Source organism: Panthera pardus, unplaced genomic scaffold, assembly GCF_024362965.1.
Source record: "Panthera pardus isolate Hobbes unplaced genomic scaffold, ASM2436296v1 HiC_scaffold_12, whole genome shotgun sequence".
Classification (NCBI taxonomy): Eukaryota; Metazoa; Chordata; class Mammalia; order Carnivora; family Felidae; genus Panthera; species Panthera pardus.
The window spans coordinates 32,667,343-32,683,900 of NW_026526677.1; the positions used below are offsets into that span (position 1 = coordinate 32,667,343).

Here is a 16,558-nt window from a genome sequence, read left to right on the forward strand (position 1 = left end):
AAACTGGATCACTATAAACAAAAATAAATTCAAAACGGATTAAAGACCTAAATGCCTGGGTGCCTGGGTGGCTCAGTTGGTTAAGCCTCTGACTTTGGCTCAGGTCTGATCTCACCATTTGTGAGTTCGAGCCCTGTGTCGGGCTCTGTGCTGACAGCTCAAAGCCTGGAGCCCACTTGGGATTCTGTGTCTCACTCTCTCTCTGACCCTCCCCCCCCCTTGCACTCTGTGTCTCATTCTCTCAAAAATAAATAAACATTTAAAAAAAATTAAAAACAAAGACCTAAATGTGAGGCCTGAGGGGTGCCTGGGGGGCTCAGTCGGTTAAGCGTCCAACTTCAGCTCAGCTCAGGTCATGATCTTGCTGTCCTTCAGTTTGGGCCCTGCTTTGGGCTCTGTGCTGACAGCTCAAAGCCTGGAGCTTGCTTCATATTCTATGTCTCCCTCTCTCTGCCCTTCCCTACTGATGCTCTGTCTCTCTCTGTCTCTCAAAAATGAGTAAATGTTAAAAAAAAAAAAAAAAAAATTAAATGTGAGACCTGAAACCATAAAACTCCTAAAAGAAAACAAAGGCAGGAATCTCTTAAACATTCACCCTAGCAACATATTTATGCATATGTCTCCTTGGGCAAGGGAAACAAAAGCAAAAATAAGCTATTGGGATTACATCAAAGGGAGAGACAGAGAGAGAGACAGACAGAGGGAGACAGAGAGAGAGAGGGACACAGAGAGAGAGACAGAGAGAGGAATTAAAAGTTTTCCCAGCAAAGGAAACCATCAACAAAACAAAAAGGCAGCCTCCTAAATGAGAAGATATTTGCAAATGATACATGCAATAAAGGGTTAATATCCAAAATATATAAAGAATTTATATAACTCAAATAAAAAAAAACAAAAACAAACAAACAATCTGATTTAAAAATGGGCAGAGGACTTGAATAGATGTTTTTCCACAGGAGACATACAGAGGGCTAGCAGATGCATGAACAAATGTTCAACATCACTAATGAAGGAAATGAAAATCAAAACCATAATGAGATATCACCTCACACCAGTTAGAATAGCTAGTATCAAAACGACAAGAAATAACAAGTGTTAAGGAGGATGTAGAGAAAATGGAACGTTCCTGTGTGAAAAGTAAACGGGTGTAACCACTGTGGAAGATAGTATAGAGGTTCCTCAAAAAACTAAAAATAGAAATACCATACAACCTAGTAATTCCACTGCTGAGAATTTACTCAAAGAAAACAAAAACACTAAACTCAAAAGATAATAGCATCTCTATTTTTATTGCATTATTATTTACAATAGCCAAGATACAGAAGCAACCCAAGTGTCTACTGACAGATGAAGAGATAAAGGTATATATACATTGGAATACTACTCGGCCATAAAAAGAATGAAATCTTGCTATTTGTGACAACATGGATGGAACTAGAGGGTATTAATACTAAGTGAAATAAGTGAGACAGAGAAAGAAAAATATCCTATTATTTCATTTATGTGTGGAATCTAAACATAAAATGAACAAACAAAAAACAAATAGATTTTTAAATACAGAGAAACTAGTGGTTGCCAGAGAAGAGGTGGACGGGAGGATGGGTGAAATAGCTGAAGGGGTAAGAGGCACAAACTTTTAGTTATAAAATAAATAAGTGACAGAGATGAAAAGTACAGCCTAGGGAATAGAGTCAATAACATTGTAATAATGTTATATTGTGACAGATGATAACTATACTTACTATAGTAAGCATGGAGTAATGTGTAGAAATGTTAAATCACTATGATGCATACCTGAAACTAATAGAACATTTATGTCACCTATTCCTCAAAACAATAATAATAATAATAATAATAATAATGACGATGATAATAACAATATTAGGTGATGGGGCAGGATGCATGTCTCAGCTTTGTTTCTATTTAGTCATATATGCCTTTTAGCAAATCATATCTGTCTAGCTAATGGTTTCTACTACTGAAAACTGAAAAGAAAACACAGTCTCAAGATAAAAAACTACACCTGACAAAATTGATAAAATGTTAAGTTCTATCCGAGGAAAGGAGGCTATTTGAAGGAATAAGAGACTTTGGAAAATCTGAACTGGAACTCATTGCCTTTAGAAACAACAATATCTAAGAAAAATCCAGTTTTTCTATGATAGTGAAATAGGAGACCTACATGCATTCTATGAATGTTCAGGTCATAAACAAGTGAACTCCTAAGATGTTTTACAAACATGGATGCCCTAATTAATACAAGATCTTCTTAAAGAAGATGCATCTATGGGACATTGCAGAATGACAGAGGTAGGTTTAAAAAAAAAAGTATCATATCATTAAACCATATCCTCATATTTTTCTTAGAAGAAAATAACCTGGGGTCAAACTGATTTCAGGCACTCCAATAAACCCTCTGATACTGCTAACAAAAACTTAGGTGTATTTATTCACATTTTTATTGGGAGAATTAATCACATTGATAGATTTGTAGAGTTTGGGACCTGAAAACGTGAAATAGACTATTCTTCTTTTTTTAAAATTTTTTTAACATTTATTCATTTTTTGATAGAAAGAGACAGAGTGTGAGTGGGGGAAGGGAAGAGAGAGAGACACAGAATCTGAAGCAGGCTCCAGGCTCTGGACTGACAGCACAGAGCCCAATGCGGGGTTCGAACTCACGGACTGTGAGATCATGACCTGAACTGAAGTCGGATGCTTAACTGACTGAGCCACCCAGGTGCCTCAAAATAGACTATTCTACATTAGTAATTCAGCTTCCTATCCTTAGTCTGTGATTAAACTTTTCCATGGTCATACTTTTGCTACTTTACCAAATGGACCTTTTCATTATTGGACAGTTAGAACTATCAAAAGACCCTGGCTTACATCAAGTCAAAATTTACCTCTAAAATTCTCATCTATTTTCTTGATTTCAGTCTCTGAAGCATAAGAGAAGAGAACAATTCCTTATTCCTGAAAACAGCCCTTTACATATTTGTAGATAGTCATCTTAACTCCAAGACATTTTCCTTTTTCAGGCTGAAAACTTTTAAACGACATAGCATAACTCATCCAAAATTTTCTCTAAAGGAAGATGCTTTCACTTAGGAAGTGAACAGGAAGGAAGTTCTTCCTAAGGAAGAACTTAGGAAGACAATATTTTATATTCATTTCCAAGGTGAAAGGTCACCTAATTCGTGGGGATTGACTGCTCTAAATTTACTTGTGAATTTCAAAAAGAATTCAGAGACAACAACTGTATTACGTTAATATATGTGACCTAATGAATTCTGCAGAAGTCTCACATACTTATTTACTTCAGTAAATTCTTGGAAACTGTAACTCATAAATTCTTTAAAAATTATTTTTTAAACCAAGGCTTATTTGTCAAAACATTATTCATGGATGGATTTCAACCCATCTTCAGATTTTAGCCATAAATCATTTTTGTATTCATTTTTATGAATTCAGAAAGGATAAAGGCAGTAATATCATTTTAAGTGGTACTAAAACATTATTTACATTAATTCTTTTGAGGAAAAAAGGGAGAAAATATGTAGCATAGTGAAGCATAACATCACACAAGGGAGAACAAATGCCAAAATGGTAAACCAAGCTCTATAAAACTCAGCATGAAAATTCAATAATTATACAAGAGTATTACTTACGGATAGAATTCTGAAAGCTGTTCAGCTATTGCATAAGCTGTCGGGTCTCTGTCTAAGGCATACAGAGTAATATCTGACTCCTTCTGTAGAATGGCTCTTGTGTGTCCTCCAGAACCAAATGTCATATCTAGAAAAATCTAGCCAACATGAAAAAAGAAAATTACCACTTAGCATGAAGAAAATATTCTTGCTAGCTACCTTAATTTCTAGAAGCACATACTGAACTTCAGAGCTGATAGTAATTTGAAAAACAATTAAAATCATTTTGCCGAGAGTTGAATTTGTTATACATGAGATCTGGATCAATTATGATTGATCGGTCCAAAAGAACGGGACAGATATCAGTAAAATGATAATCTCTGGTACAGGGTGGCCAATTCAAGACAAATTTACATTTTCCTCCAAAGGTCAAACTGGCCACAGTGTTGTACTGCTAGCTTTTTAATGCTTTCCAGCACCTGGCTGATAATGATATTTCCAACAATTTCTCATCAAAAGGAGACAGCTTACAATTAGTATGGCTCATTTTATCTCAGTTTCTCTAAATACTTTATATTACACATAAAGATATTCAAGAATACAAAGAAAGAATGAGAGAGCGAGAGTGAGAGAAACATCGAGAGCGAGCAAGGGAGAGATGGAGGGAAAGAGAATGAATATATCCAACAATAAATAGTCACAGGACAAATCTTTAAAAATCTAAACTGGAAAAGGCTCAAAGCTAAAGTCAAAACAACTACAGTAAACTCTAGCTTTGCCATGAAGTAGCTATACATCTTTGGGAAAGACACTTAAAATCCCAGTGTCTTTAGGTTTCTCCAGGCTCTGAAAAGAAAAAGAAAGTCTAGAAGAAGATACCATCAATACCTACCTAACTGGTAAGATGACATATAATTACCTAAACGAAGACACTTTTGAGAGTAAAATATTTGCTAGTAATAATTTTGCCGGGACAACAGATTAAAATGTGCAGGGGTGCCTATCTTCAATGCTTAGATCATTCTAAAAAAAAAAACAGTAAAGTAAATTGGATTTGAACCTACTTTTTGGCTATTTTATTGGGCCATACTATAAAGAAAATAGGTCTCAGTTGGGCAAGAAACCAGACCTGGACCATTAAAAACATATTTGTGAAGAAGTTAATTGATGGCAGCCAATGTGGAAGTCAAGACACTCAGTGTTGTGCTCTTAGTTTAATGTACCCTTTCAATAAGCTTCATGGTATTATGAAAATAAAAATAATCATTCCAATAATATCGATACTGTGAAAAAATAATATATACTAAGCCAAACTATTAAAATATTCAAACATATAACTTTAAAGTTATATGAATACACTGCACAAGGGAAATCCCTGCAATGAATGTGAACATTTCCCTGCCCTGAACGCTACAACTTACTTCCAGCAGAGTGGGCAGAAACAAGACGCAAGTATGCTTTCAATTTTTGCTACCAGCAATCATGCTGAGCCCCATCCTCTGATCAAGTCCTCAGAAAAGCTATCCTGCTATTTGAAGAATAATATGGAGAAAATATTCCAATAAAAATTGAAAAGAAGAGAGATATAAGTTATGAGGGATGTAAATGTGGTGAAAATACACAAGCACTGCTTTTTAACAAAAGTATGTTAATACAACTTAACCTTGCATTTCTGTCACTGTCAGCACAAAAGACATGGCTACACACTCTTTTCACCATTATAAACAGTAATGTGAAAACAATACTTGAAGTCATATTATTTGTATAGTTGTTAGGAGTACGTACTTATACTCTCAAGAATGAATAATTTCTTTTCCCAGTCTGTATACTTTTCTTATGCATCTATGAATAGGTAAAAATCTGCCATCTCACCGTATTTCAGTTTTAAAATTGTTAGGGATTTAGGGGCCCCTGGGTGGCTCAGTCAGTTAAGGGTCCAACTCTTGATCTCAGCTCAGGTCATGATCTCACAGTTTGTGGTTTGAATCCCACATCAGGCTCTGTGCTGATGGCATGAAGCCTACTTAGGATTCTGTCTCTCCTTCTCTCTGTGCCCCCCTGCTTGTGCTCTATTTTTTCTCAAAATAAATAAGCTTTAAAAAGAAATTAAAAACGAAATTTCTAGGCGTTTGGCATAAACAAAAAAACTTCTCCAAGGCAAAGTATAAATTACCTTCTTGTTATGCTCAGTATCAAGTCTTAATATCAAGTCTATAATCCTGCACTTAAAATATGATTACCTTATCCCAAGCCAGGAAAAGTCCCCATCAGTAATTAAAAAGAAAAATTCCTTATCATTAAAAATGTTCTTGAAAATGTGAGATGATGATAATAATTTACATGATTATTTTTTTTAATATACAATGATTACACCATTGGAGATATACTGACAATCAAGGAAGTTTCCATAGAGGGAAAAAATTATTACCAGTCAAGTGTAACACAAAACAAAGTGGGAGATATGGGATTTATAAAACTATAAGTGAACCCCACCATATGTCCTGGGTTAATACATGACTGAAGCCATAGACTTTCATTTTTAAAATTCAAATATACATTGCTCATCAAATATAAATCATGACATCCAGGCCTTGTGAGTCAACCAGCACTACAATTGAAAAGGGAGCCAATCAGTCTCTCCCTTTTCCTGGGTCATTAACTTGATATAGGACCACATTTTTTAATTTGTACGAGTTGATGATAAAATTAGGAGATTGGACAAGAACAATGCACAAGAACAAATATATCTGCATGTTAAAAAACAATCTTTCTATGAGTCTGATCTGTGTGTGTGTGTGTTCATATGTTTAGGTCATGTTCCAAACATACATGGAACTCTTTCTTTGAGATTGCCTGATATAATTTATCTAAAACACAAAACCCATATTTGATACTAAGAGTTTATTCTGCTAATGTCAGTTTTCACCTGTATAACCCTGGTCAAATTTTAACTCTCTGAGCCCCAGCTGTTTCATCTAAGAAAGGGAGATAGAATGTCTCCCTGTTTACTTTACAGAGATTTATAAAAATTATGTTATTTCTTCCTTATGACCAAAAAAGTAGATGTTATTAGATTTGTACATACACAGAAACTAAGATTACATTAAGCTAGTCAGTGGCAAATGCGGGAACTGAATACAGGAACTTGAATACAATTTGTGTTTTTTCTCGCACTACTCTGCCTCTGCATTAAATCAGTGAAGGCTGTATTTGCCCACTACTTCATGTTTACAAGCATTAACGTTTTCCTTCTTGGTCTAACAAAAGCTCTGTTAGTGAGTATGGACAAGTGGCGTTATTCCCATTTTTGCAAATAGAAAAAAAACTCAAGGTGCAGAGAGATGATGTGACTTGATTTCTTAGATAATATTACTAGCAAGTGAGGGAAAGAGAACTCTAAGCCATGTGTCACCAACTCTAAATTCTGTGCTTTTCTGAAAGAAAGAAAGAAAGAAAGAAAGAAAGAAAGAAAGAAAGAAAGAAAGAAAGAAAGAAAAAAAGGAGGAGGGGTGAGCAAACAAAAGAAATTTTAAAAAGTGGATGGCACAGAAACAATCACAGCAGAGATAGCTTTACAAAAATTATACAAGAAAACTTTACTTGTTTTATAGAGCACTCATTCCCACTGGCATTTAGGCTCTTGGAAACCATGTCTTAATCTTTGTTGTACCAGGGTAATTCTTGAGATATGTGTGTTTCTCTCTTTTTTTCCTTTGTCCTCCCTCCTTCTCCTCTTTCAAACAGGCACCTAAGGATTCAGAGCTTTACAATGTATGTTCCTTGAGGATTTTTGCATGGCACAAAGAAAAAAGTATCTTTCCTATAGTCTGAAGACAACTACTTTCCTGTCAGTAGTTAAAAAAAAAAAAAAAAAAAAAGCTCAGAAAGAATGCTAGTTATCCTGGATAGGTTAGTGTCTTTAAGGAAAAGAGACAGAGAGAGACAGAGATTTCACTGAAATTGGGCAGAAGAGCGATGGAAATGAATGAACAAATTCCAAGAAGGTGCAGGACCAATGAATGACTGACAGGGGATAAGATCTCGAAGCAGCTGTCTGTTTGAGGAACTGAGGGAGTGTGGTCCCTCAACACAGGGTTCTCAGTGCTACTAGAGATTTCCATACCACTATGTGGTACAGAAGAAGCAGAACCTTTGGTCCTCGAGGGCCTACACAGGTTATAACAAAAGGTATCTCAGGGGAAACAAAGGGTAGTATGAGGTGAACAATAAGATGCAGGGCCTCTGCACAGCTCTGGATGGTGTGTGGAGTCAAGAGAATGACTGAGATTGATGGTTTCTTAGCACAAGGACATTGAGGCTCAGAGTCAAAATGGAAGTGACTTAAAAAATAAACAAGCATTTGAGGGAAGATCCATGACTACAATTCTCCAACTTTTTTTCAAAGTTTATTTATTTATCTTGCGAGAAAGGGGGGTGGGCAGAGAGACAGGGAGAGAGAGAGAGAGAGAGAGAGAGAGAGAGAGAGAGAGAGAGAGAAAGAGAATGCCAAGCAGGCTCTGCACTGCCAGCGAAGATGCGGGGCTCAACCCCATGAGCCAAGAGATCATGAAGTGAGCCGAAATCAAGAATTGAATGTGAACTGACTGAACCACCCAGATGCCCCTTGCCTCAAATTTAATAGAGTAGCATCAGTGCACAGAGGTAGATGCATAGTAAATATTTAGTGATGCAATTTGAAAAAAAGAGCTCAGCCTCCCAAGGTAACAATGATAAAGATAGCAATGCTCATTTGTGCATATTAATTCAGAAATACTCAAGATAGAAGATTCATTACCATAGGAGGACATAAAACAGTCACAGGATATCCAACTTTTGGATTTATTTAACATTAATATAATCCTAACATTACAAATTGATTCACTAATGAAAAAAACTTTTGCAAAACATTCATAATAATCTGATATTAATAGTATTATGTACCTCTAATGCACCATGTTCCTATTTGTTGACTAGTGTTCCTTTGCGTTTGAAATAAGAAATGAATATTTCTTATTTTAGGTTACCTCTTTTAATCAAATACAACTAAATGACATTTTATCCCCATGGTCTTCTAAATATAGAAATGATTAGGTTCTACCTTGCACCATGATGAGTCACACTTGAATAGTTGAGCTATAGCTGTGAATCTGATAATGAACAGGGTACAAATGCAGAATTTCAGAGCTGAAAGGGACATAACACACTATTTATTCTACCTCCTCATTTTACTTATGAGGAGACCGAGGACCAAAGAAGGTAGATGTTTACTAGTGGAGGGCAAAGCTAATACTAAAACTCAGATCCTATGCTCTTTCCACTTGATCTCATAATATTCTTCTACTGACATTATACAATAACACTGAAATAAACAATCAATTTTTGAAAAAGTATTTTTTCTTAATATGAAGATAGATATATGTAGGAACTTTGCATCTTAAGCCTCCAACACAGTTGAAAGCAACCACTGTTCTACTGTTCTAAATTGTTTTAAGACTTTATGAAGATAAATCCAATTGAATTAAATTCCAAAGACAATTATGTTATATATATGGCCTCATATAAATGTCCACCCATTATATGTAAGAGCAACTGGGGATAACTGACTTCTTGACAAGTTACAGTTTTCAAATTGATATTGAAATTAAGAGCAAAAAATTAAAATACTTAAAATCACAGCCTCATGGGTAGTTAGAGCTAGAATGACCCATAGAAATAATGCTAATTTAATCCCATTAGTGTATACTACTCTTTCTAGAGTATTCTTAGCATTCCTTTATACCTTTCAGAAATGATATCCTTTAAGACTCAGCTAACGCTGCTCTCTGAAGGGGGAGACTGACAGAAATCAAGGGATTTGCCCAAGATCATCCTGCAGACTAGATAATTAAATGATTTGTTTTTTCCAAACCAAGAATTCTAATCATTGAAATTTTCACACTGGAACACTGTTAAAATTGGACATGAAAACATTTTTAGCCATGAATAGCATGAGGGCAGATCTTTCAATTTCATTTTCCTAATGTTGATTAGTCATTTCCAATCTGTGCAAGATTTTTAATAGTAAGTTCTCATCCGAATTTGGAAACAATATGGCCTGATTTCACTTTAAAATTTCTTCCTATGAATATTTTCTTTTCTGGCAATTACTAATTTTGAATTTTTAGAATTGAAGTGTTTTTGAAAGAATTTTAGTTAAGCTTCACCTATTTGCAACGGGCACCTATTTCGGTATTTTTTTAAATACTGAAACGTCTCAAGCATATACTTAACTTTCTGAATTTTTTTTCAGGAGGTAATTAAATTTAAATGTAGCATTAATTAATAATCTGTATATTTACTGAACACTCAGTACAGATAAGCCCACATGAGGTAATACAAAGATATTAAGCTATGGACCTTCAAATTTGGTAAGGAATTTAGACATGCATACAAATAACTACTAATAAAAAGAAATCAGCAATACAAGAAAAAGCATATTTTATAGGAGTGAAAAAAACATACTTATGTCAATCACTTGTGAGATGGACAGAATCAGGGTAGGTTACAATTCACTCAGCTGGGCCTCGAAGACTGGGCAGAAGTCCGAAAGCACCCTATCTTCTCACTCTCCTATATTCTCCAAATTCAATTAGCTACCAAGTCCTGTTGATTTTATCATATAAATATGTCTTAAATTTCTCCGCTCCCATTTTAAATTCAGGCCCCTTTATTTCCTTGTTTTACTACTGCAATAGGCTCACACTCATATCCGCACCTCTAATCTGAATTCTAATTTTTTTTCTACACTGTTAACAGGATATCCTTTCTGAAATAAAATTGTTAACATGTGACATTATTCTCCTCAAAAGCTCTCCAAAGGTTCAAGATAGAGTCCAAATTTCTAGGCATATTGGATAATATTCTTCAGAATCTGGCCTCTGCATTTCTGCCTAACGTTATCTCCCACCACTCACACATGAATTTTACAATGTATTCCTTAGCCATATGGTTATAAAACATAATAAAAGCACATGCAATTACCAAACATGCTGAACTGTCTCATGTCTTCTCTCCCTTCTTTCCTTGTTCCATCTCGCTCATTTTATTCTCAAACAATTACAAGGATTCTGGTATATCCACAGCTCTTTTCCAAAAGTTGGAAATACAACAGTAGGCCGAAACAGACATGGCCTCTGCTCTCATGTAATATTTAACTGGGGGCCTTAGTATCTTTAATATATTCTTCTTTCTTTCTCCTTTCCTCCCCTCTCCTCTCCTGTCCTCTCCTTTTCTTTTTCTTTCTTTCTTTCTTTCTTGCTTTTTTCTTTCTTTCTTTGCTTGCTTTCTTTCCTTTCTTTGCTTGCTTTTCTTTCTTTCTTTCTTTCTTTCTTTCTTTCTCTCTCTCTCTCTCTCTCTCTCTCTCTCTCTCTCTTTCTTTCTTTCTAGAATACACCTCAGGAAGATGTCCTAAACATCTCTGTCCCCAATGCCAAATAATGAATGACACAGAATATAATCAATAAATATCTATTGAATAAATATATAAAGACAAAGAGAATTAAATCTTAGCAAAGGTGTAGACATAGGAAAGAATTATGTTATATAGAGTTTGATTGGAATCCAGGATGTATTAATAGAAGAGAGGAGAAAGAAAAAGGGAGGAAAGAGAAACAAGGAGAAATTAAAACTTTCACTTATGTGCCAGATACTGTGTAATTTGTTGTGATATGTTCCCTCTCTCCGTCCTAATAGTAGCCCTATGAGACAAACTAGGAAATAATGCTGGAAGGTAGGGTGAAGCAACTGTGGCAATCATAAAAGGCCAAGGTAAGTGATTCACATCACATTTGCTAGAAAATGAACAGCTTTTGAAGACTTCTAAAGTACATAAAATAATGTAACTGCCAAGAGTATTAGATGGGTGGCAGGTTGTGAGAATATAGTTGTGACTTGGTATAGAGCATGCACCCAGGCCAGAGGACACAAACGCTGAGCTGTCAACAGAAATGGAGAGTAATTATGATAAATAACAACATACAATGCACTTATTGAGTGCTTATTTTATGAACCAAAAATGGTGCCAAACATTTGATCTGCATCATGTATTCATTTTATACATAGGCATAAGCACACACACACACACACACACACACACACACACACACACACTCAGTTAATTGAATGTGATTCTTACACATTCTAAGTTACTATTATTATTACTATTTTATAGAGAAACAGGAGATTTAAAAGAGGGTTAGGTGAATTGTCTGAGGCACAGCTGATGAATGTTGGAAACAGATTTCAAAAGCAATCCTGTCTCCTGAACCTAACAGCTTTGCCTTTCTATAGAGGTAGAATAGACTAATTAGATGTAGTGAGTGGAGAAGTGAGAAAAATAAAAAAATGATTACAAGGCATGCTATCTGGGTAACTAGGAGTACACAAAAGACAATATTTATTGTGCAATTATTATGTGCCACCATACATTATGCCACACACTTTAAAAACTTGACCTAATTTAATACTTACAACAGATTGTACGGTACATAAAATAATTTCATTTCACAGATGAGTATATCAGAGCCATTTACTTAGGAAAATATAAATTGGCAGTGTAATTATAGATAGAGGCAGAAATAAGCATTTCCCTCTCCTCCCTTCCACCCTTCTACTCCACCCTCACCACCTCCCAATTAGTGTTAGAAAGGCCAACGAACAACTTCTTTTACTCCAGAAGAGAGAAAAACAGAAGTATGAGAAGATACAGGCAGCTTGACAGGGAGAACAAAGATTTAAGAACTCCACGTGGGAATAGAGTAACTCTTTGTAGTAAACTGGAAACAGTGAAGTGAGGGGCCATACTGAGCAGAGATTCTGAAGAGAGTAATAATAATACAAAGCTGGAAACCCAAAAACATAAGACCAATTATAACAGCATTAATGCATAGTGGGAGGAAGAAGTTTGATTTCCTAAAATACTTAAAGAACACTAAGTTCTAACTATATTTTTAAAGCTCATCCTAGTCAAAAACATTGATACATTAAAAAAAAGTAAGATAAATTACTTTTATTATATATCCAAATTGTATTATGTAGCCTTTGGAAGTATTGTGCCCCCAATACAGTGTAACGTAGCACACATTAAACCAAATGCAACAGAAGAGAGCCCCTTGATGTAATTAGTGAGGCAAATGTTAAAAGGGAGATGAGCTAGTTATTTGGACATGATATGATAAATATAATGGATATTTTGAATTAAAAAAAGTGACTAGAAGAAGTTACCTGCTTTACAGTGTCACTGGAATATTTATAATTGCTAAGCAAACTATTGTTGTACCATTGTGTATTGAATCATACAAGACTATCACTGACTTCTCTCAGACTTTACTTATGTATCTGTCTAATCTACTGACAGGTAGACATTTATCACACCGAAGAATCTGAAGACCCAAAGTAAATTAGAACATATAACTGTGAACATAGAAGGCTACCAACCTTATAGTCAGCTAACATTCTGAACAAACATTTTTTCTCCCAAACTCCTTGATTTATTATTGTCTTGTCAAGCTCCGTTGAGTATCTGTCTGCTACACGCTTATTTTGTTTTATTTGTAACTATTACATGGGCTTATGTAAAAGCAAAAAAAAAAAAAAAAGTCTCAAAAGGACACAAAAGTTATACCACAAACAAAACAATCAATGCACTGCAATAAATTTATCTCTTTTCCCATTTTATCAAGAGTATTGGTGTTACTATAACTCATTCTGCAAACATTTCATCTTGTAGCTTAAATTCCATCCTATTCACAATAGAAACCTTTACTTGTCATAACAAACCTTATTTTTCTTTTGTTCATAAAGTATGTTCTTCAGTTATATTAAATTAAATAATTATAGTATTCATCTTTCTCCAGTGATAAGTAGGTTTGCTCTTATCTGTAACATGGATGGGTTTCAGTCATAAGTCCCAACTATGTACAATGGACTCCCACTTGATCTGCTTGCAGATACATACAATGCACGAATTAACAAAAATAGCTAAAAATAATATGGCATGGGTGGTCACAATAAGCTTAATTTCACAGACATTTCTGGCCCAGACAATGCCAATCTGTTAGCATCTTTTTAATAAGAAAAAAAGTTTTTATCTACACCATCAAGAAACTCATATGACATATTCTGGACACACTTTCTCTGAGAATGTCAGACAAATATTTTCTTATAAATATTATTAAATATATAGATTGTTTACAGTATTTGCAAAAAATAATGTGAAAATAATGGCATATTGAGCTCTTTAATCAGTGTGCTCAGCAAATGCTCTTTTCAATATTATTATTATTTTTTTTTTTTTTGGTCAGAGGGGCAAATGTCATTTTACTGATGGCACTTTCAATGTGGTTCTAGTACTAAATTTTTATCAGCATTAAAATAAAACCAATAATGGTAACATTTTCTACTACTTAGCCTTCAGATAACAACTTTGTACAAATCAAAGCAGACCAATATATACATAAGTACTGGTGTCCAATCTACTGTGCTATGTGCGCACACAAGAAGGCATATGTGTATGCACATGCATGCATACATATAAAAACAGATGAGTACAAACTGCCAATGTACTTGACTTGTTTAAATATGTGACTCAAGGTTGGACAAGTTTCATACTCAGAATAGGGTACACTACACTACCACGAAACCCTTGTGTGGAGTAGATGTTAGAAAGTAAAACTTAAAGAGAAAGAGTTTCATAGGTTAGTAAGAAGGAAAATCATTAATTATTTTGAAAATAATTCAAAATAATCAGAAGAAACAGGTTCAATAAAATACCTAAATACTTTTAGAACTGCCTTTGTGACTTTCAAGTACTATATGACTTGAAAAATAAGACATAAATGAGGCAGCAGGGTGTAAAAGAAGGAGACTGAAGGTTACAATATCTAGTTTCTGGTCCAGAATCTATTATTTAACTGCCATAAAAGTTGGGCAAGTTACTTCTCTAAACCTCAATTTCCTCATATGCAAATGGAGATAAGTATATGTCCTACTCCACATCACCAGGTTATTGGGATATGGAAATAAGACAATATACATAAAGGAATTTTGAAAATGGTATAGTGCTATTTAATAATACTAGTAATAAAATGCACTTTAAGGTTAAGCATCAATTAAGTGTCTGACTCTTAATTTCGGCTCAGGTCATAATCTCACGGTTCCTGAGACTGAGTGCTGCATTGGGCTCTGCTTGGTATTTTCTCTCTCTGCCCCTCCCCAGCTCATGTGCTTTCTCTCTCAAAAATAAATAAACATTTTGGGGCGCCTGGGTGGCTTGGTCGGTTAAGCGTCCGACTTCAGCTCAGGTCACGATCTCGCGGTCCGTGAGTTCGAGCCCCGCGTCGGGGTCTGGGCTGATGGCTCAGAGCCTGGAGCCTGCTTCCGATTCTGTGTCTCCCTCTCTCTCTGCCCCTCCCCCGTTCATGCTCTGTCTCTGTCTCAAAAATAAATAAACATTAAAAAAAAAAAATTAAAAAAAAAATAAAAATAAATAAACATTTTAAAAATGTACTTTAAGAAAATAATTATTCACAAAAGACTTAAATTCCATAATAATTTATACTAAATACAAAAGTAATTTAGCAGACCAAAAAAAAACACCCCACTTTTTTTGGCTTCTGAATCTGAAGAAACACTAACAGAACATTGAGTTGGCAGATGGTCTTTAAAAGGAGACTCTCTGTAATAAAGGGAAAAAGTCATGATTCATTTGATGTGATTGGCTTCTTTTTATGTAGCATCGAGAATGAAACTGTTTAACAGCTGTAACCAATGGTACTCATCTATCCACCCAATCTTGTCTGATTGTGGTTTGATAGTATTGCATTGCCACACTAGGAAAGCTAAAGAAACAAAATGGCTTTAGTTTTCATGAAGATTGGCCTTATTAATGGACAGCTTTCCTAACAAGCGATTATTAACTTTTATCAGGTGTTAACATCTGTTTCAGGAACATGGCAGTATGTTTACACGTCAAAATTTTTGTTTAATTCTATGATATTTCTAAACTGATTTGTTTAAATAAATTCAGCAAATAAAAGAAGCCTCTCCATAATGTAATGCTTCTAGAGGGAGAAATTTCAAAAACTTTTAAATGCAACAAAAATCACTAATGATACATCTGAAATAAGACAATTTCATAATTAGTCTGTCTTTGGTATGCTTAAAACTAAGAAAATGTCTTTGAGTTATCTTTTAATTCAGCCCAAATTAAAAAAGCAAAACAGTTTACTAGATGATCTTTAAATCCTTTTTCTTTATATTTTTAATTTTTTTATTTGAGTATAGTTGACACAAATGTTACACAGTTCCAGGTGTACCACATAACTAGTCAACAACGCCAAACATTATGCTATGCTCACAAGTGTAGCTACCATCTATCACTATACAGTACTATTACAATACCATTGACTATGTTCCCTATGCTGTTCCTTTTATTCTTGTGACTTACTCATTCCATAGCTGGAAGCCTGTATCTCCCACTCCCCTTCTTCCATTTTGCCCATTCCTCTACCCCTTTCCCTCTGGCAACCAACAATTTGTTCTCTGTAAGTACTCACTCTTTAAAAATATTTTTCCATGAATATTATTTTATATATAGACTTCTGAGTCATATAAATTTTACATAGTCAAAACATCAATTTAAATTAAAAAAAAACAAACCCCCAAATTGGAAACATTTGTTGGTATTCTCAAATAAATAACCTAACCATGCAGAAAAAAATTATTCCAAGTGACTTTTGAGTAAAATAAAAAATATTTTAATTAAAAAATTTTATTAGTGTTTATTTATTTTTGAGAGAGAGACAGAGCACAAGCAGGGGAGGGACAGAGAGAGACAGGGAGACATAGAAATCTGAAGTAGTCTCCAGGCT

The 16,558-nt window shown here is 34.7% G+C and overlaps 1 protein-coding gene across 9 annotated transcripts in view; it reads right to left on the bottom strand.

Annotated features, from left to right (window-relative positions):
* METTL15 (methyltransferase like 15) overlaps window positions 1-16,558 on the bottom strand; it is a 213,553-nt gene that overhangs the window by 120,942 nt on the left and 76,053 nt on the right. For all 9 annotated transcript variants that reach the window (XM_053899873.1, XM_053899874.1, XM_053899872.1 and 6 more), the window contains one exon: window positions 3,672-3,808. In XM_053899873.1, coding sequence (XP_053755848.1) covers window positions 3,672-3,808 — 137 coding nt within the window. The remainder of the gene's footprint in view (window positions 1-3,671; window positions 3,809-16,558) is intronic.